The sequence below is a fragment of the Acipenser ruthenus genome, chromosome 9, assembly GCF_902713425.1.
Source record: "Acipenser ruthenus chromosome 9, fAciRut3.2 maternal haplotype, whole genome shotgun sequence".
In the NCBI taxonomy this organism is placed as follows: Eukaryota; Metazoa; Chordata; class Actinopteri; order Acipenseriformes; family Acipenseridae; genus Acipenser; species Acipenser ruthenus.
The window spans coordinates 36,127,257-36,148,830 of NC_081197.1; the positions used below are offsets into that span (position 1 = coordinate 36,127,257).

Sequence of the window (21,574 nt, forward strand, 5' to 3'; positions counted from 1 at the left end):
TAGCAGACGCCCTTATCCAGGGCGACTTACAATTGTTACAAGATATCACATTATTTTTACATACAATTACCCATTTATACAGTTGGGTTTTTACTGGAGCAATCTAGGTAAAGTACCTTGCTCAAGGGTACAGCAGCAGTGTCCCCCACCTGGGATTGAACCCACGACCCTCTGGTCAAGAGTCCAGTAATTATGTCTCAATCCTAAAATTCTAGCTGATGCAAAAATATTGGTCATAGCTTTGATGATATTACCTGTGGGATGCTGGCTCTGTACACTCAATTAACCTGTATTTGTTTTAATTAAAAATACTTACATGTAAAACGTTCTTCAATATATCATAAACACAATCACTAGATCTGAATGAACTTCACTTGTTATGGAGTACTTAAGTTATTTACTGACATTTCTACTGTCAGAGTGGTATCAAATAAAATACTGAAAAGTAAGCAAGGGTTTAAATATGTACCTGCTCAAAACTGTTCTTCTGAAACTCTTCAAACCCAAAGATGTCCATTATTCCAATTTCAAGGGCAGGGTCTCTGTAACAGGATAGAAAGAAGAGATGGGTGGCAATGAAAGCATATTTTTAACAGTCCCTTGTATCCATTGACAGTGTATGTGCTGTGACAGCATTTTATTTATTAGAATTACAGTATGTTTAATGCAAAATAAAAATAAAAAATGACTTCTTTAATTTTTGCTTTTTTACATATCTTAGTGTTTTAAAATTTTTGTTTTATTTGGTGATCCTGTTCTGTTGCAGTCATTTAAGTACATAAACCCACTTTGCACTGCACTGCTTTCACTGTGTTTGTACTGTATATTCATGCGAAACACAACGGCTACATCACTAGGCAAGTTTCTCAACTGTAATTATCCACTGCTTGTTATTGAACAAAGAAAGATCAAACCTATGATTGTTAACCGAAACACCATGGTCTCTTTTACAAAATACTGATTATGTATCACCGTGGTGAACAAGGCAATGAGTAACTTCACTTTGAATATTTGTGACTGACTATTCTTGTCTCCTCATGTAAAGAACCCTGAGCATAACAAGCTGCACCCTTGTGACAGAGTGGCAGTTGTTTGTATTTTCTTTTCCTTTCATGGTTTTGCTGGACCTGCTTTTATGTGGAGTCCAAGTCAAAACATGCCTAAAATCTTGGCAACATTCCTTGTGTGGTATAAGGTAGTAGATGCATTTTCTTGCTTTTAAACGTTCTGCATTTTCTTCTCAGAATCTCACATTAAGGAAAGAATGCTTTAATATGTTCATTCAATGTTGGAGGCTGTAGAATTTATATTCATTTAAGAAATGTACTCTTCTTTGTAACAGAATAGTCCTTGCTAAACATTTATAATCTTTTTGATAGCAAAGAATACCATGTATTACAGTGATTACAATACAACTTTACTGGAGCACTCTTCATGTGCAATCATCACAGGGCACTTCAAGATTGTATAAGCAAGACTGAACAAATGTGCTTAGATTTCAATGTACTATGAGTTCAGCAAGTGGTCCCAGAGTCCTTGTGTATAGTTAGGGAAATATATAGCCATAAAGGTTTTAAGGTGTACTCTGGGGACCTTCAGGAACCCCCATGGTTGACTAGGGTTGAACAAGTCAATGATTCACCAGCTGGTCTTGTATGAGAAGCCTGTAGATAGACCTTGAAATGGATGGATCTCAAGGGTGATTACACAATAAGGCCAGTAAACATGGATTTAGATTAATTTAGTCTTGATGCTATGCAAGTTCAAACAGTGGTACAAAATGACTATGAAAGCACAAGTCTTAGTAGACGGACAGATAATATTCTCATCTAAAGGAACCGCAGAAGATTATAAACCATCCGGGAGGTGACTAAGGCTGACCGAGATCAACAAGGTTTGTCAGAACTGGACTATCAGAGACTGGAATTTAACATCCCATCAAACTTAATCGCATCTCCAGGGTCACAGATAGAAACACAGATGCACACAGATGTAATATTAGTGTAACAAGGAGAATATGTATCTCTGAACATGCCAAACCAAAACAGATGGTGCCTAACCATAGCATATCCTGCACATAACAGCATGGGAGTAACCAGTTCAAAAACTTAATGATATATACTGAAAATGCATCGTACCCGTTTTAACAGTCTTGAGAGTTCTTTTAAATGATCTTGCTTTGCAATCTATGAATCTATTCTGCATTTATTCAAATCCAAAGACGGAACGATGACAGTTAGATGTGTAACAGAAAGTAGATATTCCAAATTCAGCAGTTAAATTCAAATGTGTATAAACATACTTTCTTTTCCATATATTTTACTGATTCTATGAAACAGAATAGAGTGCTGTGTTTATTTGACTCATAAAGCTATTATCATTCATGGCGTAACTAATGAAATCCCTTTTACAAGTTTACAGTGCGTCATAACTACTATCTGCATTGAATGCTTATGATTTGCATTATCTCTTATTGCCAGGAAGTCAGATACCTCTCACAGACATTCCTAACAAACCAATGGTTATGTATGTTTGTCCTACATGTTAATTTGAAGTTTCTGAGAAGTTTGTTTTTTTTGTGGAAACTAGACATTTTAGCTGAAAAACAGAGAAAAGAGACAGTTACAGAGTCTGCTCCTATTAAGACATGTATTGTACAGTATAGTCCCCTCTTGTTGAAAACCCTGTTTAGACATCTGCCATAACATGGTGTGATAAACACCCTGCAATAGACGTAATGCAGACCCTCAGTTATTTCATTCCCAGCTTTTTCAGGCACTCAAGTGCAGTCACTGTGTATATACATGTAGTACGTTAGTCTGTATGCTACCTGTTCCTAAACTGGCTACAGCAGCCACTAGAAAAACATGGAAGGGGTCTGTACTAAATGGAATATTAAGATGTGTTTTAAACCAAGTAACTATTTCTCATTCAGTACCATGGGTATTAATTCAGTGTATAAACTATACTTTACCAATTTCAATGAAAGATTACATTATTGTTATTGATGTACTGATTTTAACCTTGCTTCGGCATGGAAGATAATGACATTTCTGATGAGAACCAGTTCTTGACAGCACATAACATTAAACCAATACACAACTGGGTTTATGTGTTTATTTGAAGCTTTCTGATTGCAATTTAATTTTAATGAGAAAAATATTAAGTGTTACATTGACAAAATGCCACCTAGACCTCTACCTGTTAAATAAGTCAATGTATCTGAAGGAGCCTCCCGCACCAAACGATTATTAGATTTAGAGACTGATGACTCTACATTTGTCAAGCAAATGTAATAAAGATAAAGAAAATAGATCAGCTGCAATTAATTCATTTCAAACATTAACGCATAGTCTATTTGGTTTAATTAGCACATTTGTGTTAATGGTTACCAACAAACACTGTGGTTGAAACTGATAAGTGTAGTGATCATGTTATCCATTGCAACAGACTTAAGGTTAACAGATAGGTCAGTCGGGTGAAGAGGGACCAATTATTTTCCTTTGTAAACTTACTTCTTACACCTCGAATACTAGATCTCTTGGTTCACTGGTATTTGGTTCTGCATAAAATACTCTGTACTTTATTTTCTAAACACCACCATCTTTAAAGTCATTTTAAGTGATTAAAATGGGGCTGTGGCAGAGCGGAAGCATGGAAAGAGTGATATTTGGGAATGTAAGTTTGGCCGGGATGGGGTTAAATCCATCCCTGCCAACAACCATGGGTAAAAATATGGCCATTCCGTAATTAGGTAATAGAGTGCTGATTGGGGAATGGCCACATGTATTTAAAGGGAGGAAACACCCTTTGTTTGTTCACAAGGACCCATTCTGGTGTTTCACTTTTTTTTTTACAGACAAAAATACAGAAATACATGGTTGATTGTCATACATAGAGAGGCCTATTATAATGATAGTTAAATAGCTTTGGTGTCTAAATCTATTGAATAAAATCCATTAACTGTAGCATAGGGCAGTTTTTCTTTCAGGTAGCAGAAAGTAGTATGTGTATATTCATCCAATAAACTACTGTATCATTTGTTATTTCTAGCAGCTTTTATCCAGTATTAAAACAACTTGTATTTTAAATTTCTGAAAACACTTCAAATGACCGTGTGCACCAGCAATTACTAACAGTCATTTTTTTCTCTTATATGCAGTCTCTTTAAAATTATTTTTACAACACAGTTATCAGCTTATTTTCCTGAGGTCCATGCACATATCAGCAATTGCTCTATGAATCCATTTATCATTGATAAGGATCTCTTACCCGTTACTGTCGTCCTGACTCTGGAGGTAGTTGTTGATGCTGTTCACTAAAAAGCTGAAGAGACGATTATACAGTGACTTTGCTAGGAGATCCCGGTAATGATTTGCCACTTCAACTGTGTGTCTTCTCATTATAATGTCCCCTGGGAGCACAAAAGCACATACATAAACCAGAATGCCATACCAGTGACAGTGAACTGATTTCAAAATGTAATAAATAAATAAATAAATAAATAAATAAATAAATTGTGCATTGTAATGTTAAATGCAAGGCTCAAGTATATTGATACAATAAATCTCGCTATGTGTAAAAAACATAATATGAATGAGGAAGAAGCTTAATGTCATTTTCTTAGTAGTTTTACTGTCCCCTTACCTTTTTATGATGTTTGCAATTATTCTGAATGGTTCGAATTGCAATTACTCATATGCTATGTTTTTATTTTTTTATGCAAATCTGTTTTAAGGTGCTTACCTGAGTTCAGGAAGTGCACTTTAGTTCCAGTTACTTACTATATATATATATAAGATGACTTTTGACAATGTGGCAAAAACACCTATGACTTTCCTTGGTCGATTATTTTAATCAGAAAACATTCCAAATTAAAACTAGCTGGTCTCAGTTCAGGTGAAAGTCATGGCACTGAGTATCAGCATGCACTGCAGCTGTTCCCAGTGGACAGTAATTCTCTGGCTCGACAGAGTAGATGTAGAAATCCGGTTTGAAGTGTTACAGACTGTCCCATTGTCTTACTGCTCATCTATTCAGGCCCTGCTGGCACCAGATACAGGGCTGCACAGGTGCCAGCTCTCCAATGCCCTGTCCATAAACAACCCCACAACGACACCGCTCAGAAGTGTTGTGGGTTTGATTTTAGCAGTTATTGTTGCTTCTGTTAACTGTGCATGTGGGTACTCAAACTTCTAATCTTGTAATATAAATTTTGGTTGTACGACAAAACAAAATAGTTTCATAAATCGTTGTGCACAACCATTACTATACAGGTTTCAATTGTCCAGTTTTGAAAGAAACAGATGTTATAGCAGTAAGAGTATTTTAACTTTAAAACATGATATCTGGTACTAAATTACTGCAGGTAAAATAAACCTTTTAGTTAGCTTTGCCCTTTCTTAGTCATCTCACCTGGCGACTTCAATTACCCCTATCCTTTCAACACCTACTTTCCTGTAACTAACTACTTCCTGTGCCCTAATCAATGCTTCCCCATTGAGCCAGTAAGATATATTGACCCTGAACAATGAACTTACTTTAACATAGTATCTGAAATGTTTACTATAACACATGCTTCCTTCAAATTTGTATATAATTATTCTGTTAACGGCAATGATATTTACCTTTGAAGTACTGTACATCGGATGTTAAGGCTGATCCAAGTTCATCAGTTGAAATTTTCAGCATGCCAGCCACTGAAGAGAACAAACTTCACATCAGATTATTATTGCTACTTCACTACAGTTCATACACTATAACAAGTATTCAATCTGCCCTTAATGAAAGAGCTTTGAAGTGTAGCACTTGAGAACTTCTCTAAGAAATTCTTCCAGACAATTCTGTGACCTTGCTTTCAGAACTGGTCTCAGTAGGCTGACCCCATGCAACGTCCTGATAAGACCTCCAAAAACCTCTCAAGTTAGTTTTTAAGTTTAAGTTAAGTAAAAGTAAAAACACAATAAGATAACAGAGGAGATAAAAAAAAAAACACCTCAAACAAGATATACATTATACCATCTACATGTATCTAATGTTTAACTTCTTACCTGTTTAATATCCTAATATTTGTGTTCTGTATTATTCTTCATTGCTGTTTATTTAACAGATCATTATTTGTCACGCTTACTAATTATTCCAGCAATTATTCCACCTAATTAAAACATATTAGTGTTGCCTAGTTAGTATAAGTGGCAAATAACAATAAATGGAAATATAGCGAATATAAAGAATCTCTTTAAATAACATATTGTATGTACACCATGTACAGCAACTCACTTTAGAAATGTGAATTGAGGTTCCTGGAAATGTCAGAGGATTGCCAGAGGGAACAGAACAATATTCTATTTAAGGAATGCTGGGAGGTAAAGGTTAAGCTTCTCTAATGGCATTAGGTATGATATCAATGCACGATGAATGTATGCCTTTCCCAGAAAAAGGTTTCCTCAGAATAAGAGTATGGTGTTGGGTGGTACAGTCAGGAAAAATAGCGAAGTAATAATTACCACACAACATCTTTTTAATTTGGTGTAATAACAAAAACAAAAACAAACAAAAAAACTTAATTTAAACAATTTAAAATATACTGTAATCATGGCTTAGAGTGGGAGGGGAATTAAGTTTGACTGGAAGTGGGAGGTGGAGGTATTTTGGGACGACCCTTTATGGTCATATTATCTCTGCCTCAAATGAAGCAATCACATTAAGAGATGACTATCTACAATTAGATTTTTGCCACATAATCAGTAACCACTGTCATACAAAAATAAGTAAATGCTATTATCAGCTTCCGCAAAGATGTTGTTTTTAGAAAAGATTCTATTCATTGCAATAGTATTCCTGCAGCTTCTGGATTGTACATGGGAAGTGCTCCCCCTGCAGGAAAGGCCTGTAGTTAAAGAGCCAGAAGGTCACATGTCACTGACCTTGTTCTAGTAACTGCAGGTCTGACACAAACGCTGTCTCAACATCTGTCAGGGCAGTGAACCGAATGTCCCCAAGGTGTAAAACTGCAGACAGGATCACAAACAGGTTTTCCACCTCCTGAAACATTCAAATAAAAAAAAAATAGGAATTCAGTGAAAATGCAAAAAGGGTACATTTTAATTTGAAAGGACCAATCAGTTAATGATTTTCAAATCCATGTTTAATGAAAGAGATAAAAAAAAATCAGCTTGCACTCACACAAGGCATGCTTGGCACAGCAGGGCTGGCTTTCGGTTAAAGAAGACCTTAACAGTACTATTAATTGCACTGCAGTACCGCTAATTTATTTTACATTCACAGACCCAGACCAGTTACTGGCTGTGACTGGCTATAGCCAACAAGGAAATCTAGACTCTTTCTCAGGCTGCTTTCTTTGTTAGATGACTTTTGACAAGTATTTCTTTTTTTGTAACAAAGCTAGTTTGACTCAACTTGTTCTACGTTAAGTAGATGTCTTAACTTTCCCTCTGAGAAAAAGGGCCATTAACTCCTTTTCCATTAAAACATTTTCCACACCATGCCAATCCCACTGAAAACAAAATATGGCATAAGCTTATGAAAATGAATGCAATGCTGAAAATATATCACTCTCAATATCCTTCATTATCTTTGAAACAAACACAAACAATTATTTGATCCAAATCTCTTTCAAGATCCAGCATGTTTATGCCCTCTAAAATTAGAAATGACTGACATGACCACATTAGTGTCGTGCTGATGGAATGGTCACTAGCTGCCTTCCAAAACAGGGACAAGATGGTCTCTGATTTTCAGATATATGTTTTGGTCACGGGCCCAGCCCAGAGAAGGACAGCCAGTGTTCTCTGAAAGGGGAATCCTACTGGATCTGCCAAGGCAGTGCTGAGGCCAGGCAGCTTGTGCCAAGGTATAGTCATAGGGTACCGTACATGAAATTATCTGGAAAACATTTGTCTTTAACCTTTTTTGAAAGACTTTACAGCATCAATTCCAGGGCCTTGGCGACTGTGCAACCCTCCTTACTATCACCTCCTGCTATGGACTCTAAAGCTTACTCTCACATATGATTTTCTTCAAAGGAATTTCATTTTTCTTTGACATGGTCAATGCAGTTCACCTTCACATACCCACAGTGACAGAGTTCCAAAACACAGAGAGATATACAATGACTACAGCACCTGTCTACTGCAACACCAGGGGAGAAGAAAGGATAACAATGTACTGTACAGGCAAAAACAACATGCTTGTATAGAAACAGAAAGTATGAATCTACAATTGTAATCTGTGCTTTCTGTGACCTAGACAAACATCACTAGAAAATGAAATTGGAACTAACTGTTTTAATCAGACAAAAGACGCTAAACACACTGATAAATGACATGCTGATACTGCTCTGAATGTAGTTAATAACAGGATAATCAATACATATGCCTGATTAAAGGGCAGACATGCACGAATTAGCTTTTACCAACCATATGCTTCCTGAAGCCAGATACACAGATCTACAGCTGGGAAGGAAGACATGATTCGCAGGTACAGGTGCAATCTCAAAAACAATGTTAACTGGAAATAATGTTGTGTAATCTGAGATATGAGGCACAATCGTCAAATTTACACTATTATGATATAAATACTTCAGTGCATAACCTTTCAATAGATCTATTTTTAGTAAAACAATATTCTTATTTAAGGCCATAGTTTGTTAACTAAATGCAGAATTCTATATTAGACATAAGACATTTACCAAGGTACAGTTGCTACAAATCCTAATGTAGTTGAAAAATATCATTCTGTATGCTTCTATTTAACTTTACAACATCATGTTTGCGTATAATTTTGTCCTTTGCCTCTCTCATATGTAAAGTATGCATCATCTTAAAGATAAACTGCTGTAAAGCCATAAATATTTGCAAGCCTTTTATTCTGTTTTTCGTGTATGAAAAAATAAAACTTCAAACATTTTTGACTTTACAGTGTTTATCAGAGTAGATGACGTCCTCCTTCAGAGGTCCTCATTTGATATGCCACCCTTGTGGCAAACCAGTATGCCCTGTCCTTCCCCTGCATAACCACACATGCACATTATTTTTCTTCTCTTCTATGTATTAAATAGTTTCTATCCAGTTCTCCCAAAACACTCACTGCCAAAACTAACCCACTTTTGATACTGATCTGTCATATGATGTTGACGATGACTGTTTCAGTTTAAAGGGGTGGAGTTCAGGACAAGTTGTTCTCACAACATACCAGGTTGTTGAAGCCCAAGACCCTCAGAGCTTGTTTCAGGCCAGCAAATGTTTCTCTGTTTTGAGTTTTCGCTGTTGACTCCTCGGGTACATTTTGGCTCAGGTACCTACAACAAACAAATCACAAACAGCAATTACCCGTTGGCTTGTACTCTGTGTCTCCTGTTTTTCGTCATTTAAGTAAAGGTTGGATCTCAAAATGACTGAAAATATATAAACAGGCAGGCCAAAACTTTGATCTCCAGCTTAATATATGCCACACATATCAATCATGTTTATGTATGTGTTGCTCCTGATTAATGAAAAAATGTGAAGGTATTTGGTAATTATGTGTTCCTACATTGATGAAAAACAGGACTGATGATGAAAAAATAATTGATGTACAGTGCTACCCCTTTATAACGAAACCTGTTATAGTGTGGAATCGGTTATAACATGGTAAGGTCGTGCCTCCCATTTCCCCCATAATGCAATTTGTACACAAACGTTGGATTATATTGTTTTACATTACCATATTTAAACCCATTTAAGTTGAAACTGGGACATATTGTAGTGCTTATTAAGCTCCCGTGCTTGCATTGTATTTTTTCTAAAAGTAAAAACAAACTGTCCGTTAATGTTACAAAACGACTACGAAACAATACAAGTGTGTATAAACGTCCTTGAATTCTGTGTTACTTATTTACAGTTTATGACATTTATTATAAAAAATATATATATACAATTTAAATAAGAGTGGTGTACACTTTTAACTCGTGGAATAGCAGTTTCTATTATACTGTATATATATTGTAACGACCCAGGATTTATACTGTTACATGACTGGTCTACAGACCCTCTGTGTGTGTGTGTGTGTGCGTGCGTGCGTGTGTGTGTGTGTAAGCAGGGAAGCGGTAAGCTTGCCTCAGCTGGGATTGATTGACGTCAAGGCGGGGACATGAGAGCCTACATCAACGCGGACAGAGCTGACAGCTGAGTCAGACAAGCTGCTGTGTATGTCAAAACTGTTTGCTGTTTTTGGTGTGGCCCAGGCTGACAGGGGCCAGGAATAATCCTCCCAATAAACTGTGAATTTGAGTACCTGCAAATTGTGTGTGTCTCCTTCCTTAATTTTCCACGGTACGCTACAATATTAATTTGGCCATTGTAAATTATTTCGGAAACAAAAATGTCAAAATATGCGTTATTATAAGGCGAAACACAAATAATGCAGTCTCCAATTATGGACCCCGACAACCTAGTTATAACAAGGCAGCACTGTATGTATAGTATGTGGCCCTGTACTACAGCAGCAGCACATTTCTTTGCAGTAGATATTTAATGGGTTGAGGGAACCTCGCTCCTCCATTGGCACCTCCAAAAACATGTTGGGATGGCGGTATGGCAAGGACTTCCCTTAAATACATTGAAACATACATTTCTGTCTCTTTGGCAAGTTTTTTAACAACTATTTAGTCACATTTAATAAAACAGTAAACAAATAAATACATAAATAAATAAATAAATAAATAAATAAACTACGCTGACATTTTATTAGGTTCATTTTGTTTACTGTGCTCTTTTTTAATTTAATTTCCTGTGTTAACTTTGACCGTGCTGATTTATTGAATCTACTTCATTGATGTATGAACTGATATGGTAGAAGTAGAGTACACACAGTATCAACCAAATGCCACAGTTTGGTACAAAATGTTCAGATTATGTGCTTCTGCAATCCAGGTCAGAGGACAACAGACAGACAGGGTCCAAACCTTTATTTCTGGAGGACCTATACTCCTCAGACACCTGCTTATTAGGTTGTTATGCCCATTATACTGCATATTCGCTTTTAACTGCTCCATTTGTTCTACTGAATTTTTCCTTTCAAATTTTCTTCACTTTGGAATACCTCTCTCTGTATAGACTGCTCAACCCATTTAGTTTGCACTGCTCATGGTGTTTGATTAGTTTTCTCCCTTTAGTCAACAGTGAGTCAGTTTCCACTTAACACATCTTGCTTTACAGAAAGTGCTTGGTAAGTTAATATTTTCTCTGTAAAGCACACTGTTTCAGGCATAGAGAGGCCTGGGAGACTCTACTACCTGTGAATCAGCACGGAGGAAAGGGCTGTTATACAGTGTTGTATCATTAGAGATACATTAGAGTATCACAGTTATGAAAATGGGTTCAAGAAATATACTAGAAGCTGTCATATCTGATTTAATTGGTTCCAGAGGTCCATCAGATATGTACAAAAATGGTATCTCAGAGGGAGTCGTTATACTACATTGTAGTTGCTTTATTAACATTGGGGAATTATAAATGAACAATGTCAGAGACATCAGTGTATAGTATGGGTGCATAGGTACTGTACCTATGCTATACAAAGAAAATCAATACAGTATTTGGCATTTTACAAAACAGTATTCTAAAAACAGTTCTTACCGAAGTATAACCTGTGATAAACCGAGACATAAACAACAAGAAGAACGTGCACACACAAACACAAACTGGCTTTTGAGGTAGGCAAAAAAATCTTGTTTCAGCTTTTTAATGGTACAGTAATTATATGAATCCCTTGTTTTCTTTTATTTAACATGGTTAAACTGTGCAGTTCTGTACAAATACAGGTACAGTAGTGAGATTCCATTTTAGCTAATTAAGAGTATGATATGTATTCCCTTCTGAGAAAGTTATACATTTAAGTCAAGCAGCAGAAAACTTGCAAAAGGAAATGGGGTCATGCTTTAAGTCACAATGGCATATTTTTTTTTTTTTTTTTGTGAATTATGTACCAATAAAGCAGTGTTTGGTGTGTAAATAAAAAGCACGCCAATGAGAACACTGTAAATATTGCTAAAACAGAGACACATGAATTGTGTTTTGTTCAAACAAAACTTGACTTGTGGACTTTTTTTTAAGTTTGTCCTTGTCTATGGGTTAGTCTGTTGTGTGCTTTTAATACACAAATAATTCACAAGTGGAATTAATGAAGAGCCTGCATGCACTTGAATGAGAAAACACATGATATTGTTTATGGATATACACACTTTTAAGTTAACACATGCTTTATACAAATCACATGTTTTTAAATTACATGCCACCATACTTTATTGCAACATGTAAGTTGCAAGTGTAAGCTCTGGATATGCCCAAGTGGTAGGATGTTTTTTTATATAAATGCTAAAGTAAAATGTGTCTGAATGGTTAAGAAAACAGGGATATTTTGTTTCAGTGTAAAGTATTTTTTTAATGAAAAAACAAAAGCAAATGACTATATGACATAAATATAAAGAGAAATTAAATGTACTGTAAATGTTCTGTATCTGGTATGGGCCAGTCGCCCCCCCCCCCCCCCCCCCCCCCCCCCAACACATCATGTTAAAAAAAAGTACTTAGAAGGTTTTACCTGTGTGCAAGTAAGTTATTGAGGTATAGACCACTCTTCTCCTCACTGGACATGCCATCAATCATCAGGTAGAAGATATTGAAGTTGTTCTGTTGAGGTGGCTGTGAAACGAGACGTGACTTTTCCAAGACATACGTATAAACCCTGGCTGGAAAAAAAAAAAAGCCTTTAACTTGCTTTCATAACGGAGCGTCCTGCTTTTAAGCCAATCTGTTATTTTCACCCTATGAACATGATCTTGCCCAGCTACTGAACCCTTGAGATGAGACCTGACTTTGTTCCACCTGGCTATGTCTGGCACCTGACCAGCAGTGGTTGCTGAAGCAAAAAGAGGTGAACTATCTCGAGACACTGGTAATGGAATTTAACTGGGAAAATCATAAAATAAAGCTGTGCCAAAAATTGTACTGTCTCTATACCCCCCCCCCCCCACCCCCCAAAATGTTAAAGTTTGTATGACCACAAAATGGCAATCAATGAGTAATTTAAGACTGTTCTACCTTGATAGACTTCCTCCCCTATTAACAAGAGTACAAACTGCTATGTGAAATACAACCATTTACAAAAATATGCAGGTAGTTCACTATTAGCTTATAGTGTTTTTTTCTTTCTTACAATATGGTAGTTCGAAGTGATTCATCATAATATTAGTGATGATTTAAAAAAACCAACACATTCTTGACTTCCTGTCAAAAAAAAAAAAAAAAAAGTCCTGTTTTTTCTTCAAAAATGATTATTTGAAGGCCACCTGCTGGCTGGAATAACGAAGTGCTGCTGAATTAAAGTTTTTCAAAAAATTCGCAATTGCTGTCATGCAATGCCATCGCGTCAGGTAGCATACAGTGATCTGCCCGTCCTACTGTATAAACTCCCTAAACAGATGCTTCATTATGTTCAAAAGAAACCTGCATTCATAACGCACCTTCTAAAGAGAAGCAAACTGTTGAAAATAAACATTGCAATCAGAATGAAGATTGAAAAGCTTTGTAAAAAGCCTGGCCTTAGTAAAGGAGCGACCTCTGGGGCTAAGCAGCACAAAGAATGCAGAGAAATGTGGAATCTGTAAAGCATGGCAGCCAGAACAAAAGGTTAAAGTAGGTCAGTCGAGTAATCAGATTACAATGTTATTTAAAACAGTTCAATGGTGGCACAAGAACCCCATTTTAAGTCATTTAAAAGATACATACTTTATTAAACCATGCAATTGATTTAAATAAGATGTAATTGTGACCTTGTACCAACCAAATGCATTACTGATACCATGTATTGTAGTCTGTGGATTGAAAAAAACATTTATCAAGATAGTTGAGGTAAACAGAGTTAAAAACATGGCAGCACTAATGAAAAGCTGTATAGTACCAGCTCAATATATCACTAGAAATGCTTGCAAACCACTGAGCTCATAAGCTTACAAGACTGTAAACTTTTACAGGCCACTAACTGCTTATGTTCCAGCAGCAATATTGATCTTCATATCTGTACAACACAGCTGATAGGAATTAGTGTTGTGTTTTAACTCTTTCAATAAAAGAGGTATGGGAAAGATTTTGCGGTTAAATTCTTAAAACTTGTTTAAACTGAAATGATGTTCTGCGTGTCAAATGGAACTTGGTTTATGGGGGTGGGGTCTTTCCATGGTTGTTACCACCACTTTTGGCTTGGTGATATCGCAAAATAAAATCAGCATACTTGAAAGATTGCATAATTCTCTTACCCATGTATAAATATAATGTATATTACACTATTTATTATACCAAATTGATTTGTTTTACAATATTCGAGAACTAGCAAAATACAAACAGAGCAATACGCTCAAATGAACATTTGTCTACTGTGAAACACGTATTATTGATTACTGAACATGCATGTCATGTGTCTCTGTTTGGTCTGGAATACGGGCACCTCAGATCTTCAAGAGTGGGGTATGTGGTTATGAATCTTCAGGAACGTAAACTTTTTAAAATGAACTTTCAAGGATTTGATGAAAAAAAACAAATCTAAACCAAATAACACAAAACAAGTGGGCAAGATAATTATGCAGACATGTAAACAATATCTATTATACCTTAAGCACAGTTACTGATTTCACTATGCAGTGCATTTCAGCACACAGAAAACCGGGCAAAATAGTTGGAGTTGATACGAATCATTGGAAAGGACACAACTGAAAACATATGCAATGCACTGGTTTAAAAAGGTACAGACAATCCCAGTGAATGATTATTGTGTATTTTATGTAGGGATTTGCTGCCCTCTTATGGATTGAAGGATTATTTTCAGACGATTAAGAGACATGATTCCAGATTGTTATAACCGAACATAATAGTAATATATTAAAAATAAATACATATTAAAAAAAATAATAATACTAAAAAGTTAATTTAAGGTTTGGTCGCTAATATCTTTGTAAATGTCTTTTTAAACACTATCATACACTTCATTTTTTTTTTGTATCCCACACCAAACCTCCAGCTATTTACCACACCTTTACCCTGTTATTTAAGTAATTACCCTGGAGACTCCTAAACCTATGCACCTCAAAACCTCCAATCCGCCTTTCTTAGTAAAGAAAGCTCACCTCCGATTAGTGTCCTTTTCTTCTCACAGTATTGCAGTGACAGGTATTTTATAAAGCGACTTGAGAAATCATTCCATTTTGTTTTGGCATGGCCAAATGCTTCGAGGACACAGCTTACCTAAAAGAATAAAACACAAAACAACAGTAACACAAACAATATGTAAGTAAATGTACATACCTGGCCTGCTTTTCTTTTGTATTTCAACTTAAATTTAATCTATTTTGGAGTTGTTTCCATAAATATTCAAAACCATGATGTGCTTTTCTTTTTTTTTTTTTGTTCCAGTGCTTTATTATCATAGATATATTCTCAAGATAAGTTACCAAGCTTTGAAAGCCAGCTGGAATTTCACATTTAATTTGAGACACTCTATACTACTCAACTAAAAATGTCTACATTTCTAATTTCCTTTGCCATCCATATTTAGCTAACACCTTAAAGTTTCTGATTAAGGTGTAGATGCATCCATATGTACAGTAACTCATTCTAACCAGAAGAGGGCAGTGCAGAATTACTGTTAAATTGCAGCCAATTGCAGAGTGGTAGGTTATTATTTTTCATTTTTCTTAAACATGATACTATATATACAGCCTTTTAACATGTTATTATAATACATTTTTGCCTCATTACGACGTAGAATACGTGATTATAAAATCTAACACTAGTACGTACAATACTCAAACTTGTTATGATTTTGAATGTGCGCTTCTTTAGAACGGTATTATTATCATTGCTTGCCCCCCGGCACCTCTTTCTTTGCAAATTAAGCACTGGTAATTAGTATGGTTTAAAATAAACCACAAATACATTAAATGTTTGAATTGGAAATAAACCAAAATGTTATTATGTTTAATCAAAGTATAACTCGACTAAGGACTTCTTCAGTAGACAAGTCAAGGAATGTAGTCTGTATATTCTGCCCGGAAGATATTTCCTCTTTTTCTCTTGCTCTGCTAGCATTTGCAAATATAGCTGTCTGAAAGCCATGTTCACTCTTTAACTAGAAAAAGAGATTGTCCTGAAATACTTCCTGCGAAATGATTAAGAGGAGTGTAACCAGTCTTAAATGATTTCCATACAACATAGTGATTTGCGAGCAAATTAACTTTTGAATTTAACTCGTGGTGGTGAACTTGCAGGATTATTCATGACACCTCCCCCAAATTTGAGGGAAAAGCCCTTGCGAGAGAACAACTCGCAAACCTATTTTATCCACCGCAGCATCTATTTTGAATCTCACTCATAAGTGCAACTTTTTTTGCAAAAAAGGCTTGCAGAAAAAAAAAAAATCTCTACTACTCCCTTACGACACACGCAAGGCGTTTGAATATTTGGTCCATATATTTTTAAGAACTTTGTTTGTTAAATGACAGTTATTAAAGTTCCATAAACAAACAAAAAAATACTTTACAGCAATGTAACAGTCTCTATTTACATTGTCTTTAACCAGCAGTGGTGTACAGATCTTCATACTGCTTCCCAATAAACCTGCTCTTCTACACACCTCTGTACACATTGTGGCAGGGTGCCCCGCTCCTGTGCGTATTTTGTGTTTTATGTTGTCTGTTATGTATATTATTGTAGTGGTGAACGGAGTGTGTGTTATGTAGCATAGGTGATGTAAAATGTATATTTGTATTTAGGCATGGGGAAATGCACAACCACTCCAAATGGGTATTTGTATGGTATTTGTATTTTAATCTGTACGCAGAGTGGTTGTGCTTTCCCTGTGTCTAAATACTCATTTCACCTGTGCTACATAACCCACACTCCGTGCACCACTACAATAATACATATAACAGACAGCAGAAAACACAAAATACACACAGGGGCGGGGCACCCTGCCACAACATTTTAGTTTATTAGGACATCAATAAATAACCCTTGAACAAAAAACAAACAAAACAAACACAGCTATTTAGATCATTAAAATAGACTTCTGTTTGTGAAAATGAATAAATATAAATTAATCAACGTGAACATCTTCTGTAAACTTTAGTGTTTTATAAAGTTTTCACAAAAGGTTAGAGTAAGTCATGGGGTTCCAAAATATATAGCGTTACATGACCCCATATGTTGCTAAAACTGTTTAAATAACGTACCTGTAATTTTTCTTTTCATTGTTAACATCCTAACCACTTTTTACACTATAACTTTAAAGTCTGTTTCAAAGCTCTTTTCAAAATGGCCACTGATAGTGTTTAGACCGATATAGATTGATTTGTTTCGGGGGGGAAGAAGCTGTTTTTATACATAAAAGCAACACATACTATAGGCTTATAACTTTAAAATCGGTTTCAAAGCTGTTTTCAAAATGGCTGCTCTAGTGCACTGATAGTGTTAGGATTATTGTCCACATTGTCAAACTGGTAACACAGCAATAATGATCCATGTGGTATGGAAAAGAAAAGCCAGAGCATTTGTTATTTTATTTTTTTTTTTTATTCAGCCATATTGAAAAAAGCTTTGTAACAGATTTTAAAATTATAAGTGTAAAAAGTGGTCAGAATGTTAACAATGAAAAGAAAAAATGACAGGTACATTATTTAAACAGTTGTAGCAACACATGGAGACGTATAATGCTATATATGTTTTTCGGATCCCTGCTACTTACTATTTAAAAGTTTACTATGTTAAATGAATATTTTACTGTGTAGTCTGCATGTCACTAAACATATACATTTATAGAATGTACCACAGTTTGAAATACAAATATCACAATTCACCAAAATACTAATCATCTACTGGCAAAAGTTACCAGATGCTTGCTTTGAACCACAGTCCAACAGCCCATCTACCACCTACATGTTTAATCTTGGATTCCAGTGAGTAGCCCTTTGTACTTGATCGACATGCCAGGTGCTTCACTATGTGCTTGCAGGCCTCAGTCTTTCCTGAACCGCTTTCTCCACTGTGAAAATGTAAGAGTAAGTTTAAATAGTTCAAACTATCGTGCTACATTCAGTATATACAGTGCCCTCCATAAGTATTGGTACACTCAAGCAATATGAAAATACGAGTAAGGCAAAAGTACAGAATGTCACCTTTTATTTCTGGTGGTTTCAAGACATACATGTTTTACCAACTAAGAATAACAGCACTTTTAGAGTTCCATCCCCACATTATATATGAGCATAAGTATTGGGACAATTCAACTTAAAGCAAATATAAGAAGTATAAAAGCTAGTATTTAGTCGCAAATCCCTTGCATGCAATAACAGCAGTGAGTCTGCGACCCATTGACATCACCAAACTCTTGGTATTGTCCTTTGAGATGCTTTGCCAAGCCTTTACTGCAGCCACTTTCAGCTCTTGCTTGTTTGGGGGAGTTTCTGACTTCAGTCTCCTCTTCAGCAAGTGAAATGCATGTTCAATTGGATTTAAATCAGGAGACTGACTTGGCCAGTCTAAAACTTTCCTCTTTTTTCCCCTAATGAACTCCTTGGTTGTGTTGGCAGTGTGTTTTGGGTCATTGTCCTGTTGCATTGCGAAGCGCCGCCCAATGAGTCTGGTGGCATTTTCTTGTACATTGGTAGCCAAGATGCTTCTGTACACTTCTGAAGTCATTCTGCTGCTGCCATCATTCGTTACATCATCAATAAAGATGAGTGAGCCCGTTCCAGAGGCAGCCATGCATGCCCATGCCATGACACTACCTCCACCATGCTTTACAGATGAGGTGGTATGCTTTGGATCATCTGCAGTTACTTTTTTTCTCCACACTTTTGCCTTCCCATCACTTTGATAAAGGTTAATCTTCGTCTCACCTGTCCATAAAACTCTGTTCCAAAACTCTACTGGCTTATCTCTGTACTTTTTAGGAAATTGTAATCTGACCTTTCTGTTTTTGGTGCTGATCAGAGGTTTGCATCTCGCAGTGTAGCCTTTGTAATTCTGCTGCCGAAGTCTTCTGCAAACAGTAGATTGTGACACTTTCACCCCAGCATTCTGGAGGTTGTTGGTGATTTCACTGACACTTATTTTAGGGTTGTTTTTCATAGCTCTGCTCATTTTTCTGTCATCAACTGATGTTGTTTTCCTTGGCTGACCTGGCCGTTGCCGATTGCTGAAGACACCAGTGGTTTCTTTCTTTTTCAGGACATTGCAAACTGTTCATTTGGCTATGCCCAACTTTTGTGCTATGGTTCTAATTGAGTTCCTTTTTTCTTTTAGCATCCAAATCGCTTGCTTTTCTTTCATAGACAGCTCCAGGGTCTTCATGTTGGATTATGCCTACTGACACCAAACGCAGACTCCAAAGGCAAAAGCAAAGGATAAAACTGAGACTACACACAGCTCTTTCATGTGTGAACAATCAATGCAACAGGAAACACCTGATCAATTAGAAATACCTGTGAGCCAAATGTCCCAATACTTATGCTCACATAAAATGGGGGGATGAAACTCTGAAAGTGCTGTTATTCTTAGTTGGTAAAACATATATGTGTTGAAACAGCCAGAAATAAAAGGTGACATTCTGTACTTTTGCCCCATATTCATCTTTTAATCGTATTTTCATATTGCTTGAGTGTACAGCAAAAATAGCAATTTTGACTTCACTGTCCCAATACTTATGGAGGGCACTATATATATATATATATATATATATATATATATATATATATATATATATATATATATATATATATATACACTACCGGTCAAAAGTTTTAGAACACCTCCATTTTTCCAGTTTTTATTGAAATTTACGCAGTTTAATGTCTCAATGTACTCTAAAATTAAAGCATAGAACAAATAAACAATTGGAGATAAAAAAGAAATCATGGAATCGTTTGTTTAACAAAATGTAATCTAAATTTTTGACTCATCAAAGTAGCCACCTTTTGCAGATATAACAGCCGAACACACTCGTGGCATTCTTTCTACAATGGAAATCAAATATTGTTCGGAAAGTTCTTCCCAACACTGTTGCAGAAGTTCCCACAAATGTGTTGCACTTGTAGGTTGCTTTGCTTTCACCTTTCTGTCCAGTTCATCCCAGACCAGCTCGATGGGGTTTAAGTCTGGAGACTGTGCTGGCCATTCCATGATTTGAAGCCTACCGTCTTGTTCTTTTCTTCTAAGGTAGTTCTGACATAGCCTGGAGGTATGTTTTGGGTCATTATCTTGCTGTCGGATGAACCCCTGACCAACTAGGCGTATACCAGAGGGTATTGCATGGCGCTGCAAAATGCTGTGGCAGCAGTTTTGGTTTAGGGTGCCACTCACTCTGTGCAAGTCGCCGACTCTGGATCCAGCAAAAGAGCCCCAGACCATCACGCTTCCTCCTCCATGTTTGACAGTTGGTGTCACACACCGAGGAACCATCCTTTCGCCTACTCGACGGCGTACAAAAACCCTGCGTGATGAACCGAAGATTTCAAATTTTGATTCATCGGTCCATAAGACCTTCTTCCAGGCTTCAGTAGTCCACTGGCGGTGCTTCATGGCCCAGGCAAGCCTCTTTTTCTTATTTTGCCATCTTAGCAATGGCTTTCTTACTGCCACTCGACCTGTAAAACCTGCAGCTCGAAGTCTTCTCTTCACAGTTGAAACTGAGACTTGCTAACTTCGACCAGTGTTAAGCTGTGCTTGAAGCTGTTGTCCTGTTAGCCGCCTATCACGCAAGCTGTTGACTCTCAGAAACTTGTCTTCTGATTCTGTTGTGGCTTTGGGTCTGCCAGACCTCTTCCTGTCAGAGTTTCCTCCAGTTTCCAAGTGCCTTTTGATGGTGTAGGAAACTGTACTCACTGATACCTTGGCTTTCTTTGCAATTTCTCTAAAGGAAAGACCTACACTTTTAAGGGTTATAATGGTCTGTCTGTCTTCCTTTGTTAATTGCCTTTTTCTCGCCATTATGAGAGCAATATACTACTTCCTGCAGTACAATACTGTCCAAATAATGCTTAAGAGGGTGTTTTAACACAGTCTGTTCCAACACTGCTTTTATACAGACAGAGGGTTTGTAAGTAATCAACAAAAGTTGGGACACCTGTAGGAATTGTTAGCATCAACTTTCAAGGCTTAATTTACTTCCATTGCTGCAGAAAAGCTGTAAGTTGTTAACCCATTACTTGTTCCCTGAAAAAGGCCTTTTTGTATAACTCTGAAATGTACATTATTTTTCAGTTTTTGGTAACCTAAACTTTTTTTTTAACCTCTGGCAGTTTACCGCTTACCTTTGTACCATTTCAGGTTATTCACTGGACTTGAACTGCTTAAATTTCAATAAAAACTAGAAAAATGGGGGTGTTCTAAAACTTTTGACCGGTAGTGTATATATACACACACACACACACACACACACACACACACACACACACACACACACAGAGTCCTAGAATGCACATATGAGAACAACCCTGCAGTTTGCCTACAGTGCAAGCATCACAGGA

At 36.5% G+C, this 21,574-nt stretch overlaps 1 protein-coding gene across 1 annotated transcript in view; it reads right to left on the bottom strand.

The window, feature by feature from the left end:
• The window catches only part of LOC117406017 (unconventional myosin-XVI-like), a 160,308-nt gene that overhangs the window by 72,148 nt on the left and 66,586 nt on the right, over positions 1-21,574 (bottom strand). Inside the window, 8 exon segments of the mRNA XM_034009658.3 lie at positions 470-542; positions 4,273-4,414; positions 5,628-5,699; positions 6,927-7,044; positions 9,214-9,319; positions 12,601-12,748; positions 15,179-15,296; positions 17,985-18,090. Of these exon segments, the coding sequence (XP_033865549.3) occupies positions 470-542; positions 4,273-4,414; positions 5,628-5,699; positions 6,927-7,044; positions 9,214-9,319; positions 12,601-12,748; positions 15,179-15,296; positions 17,985-18,090 (883 nt within the window).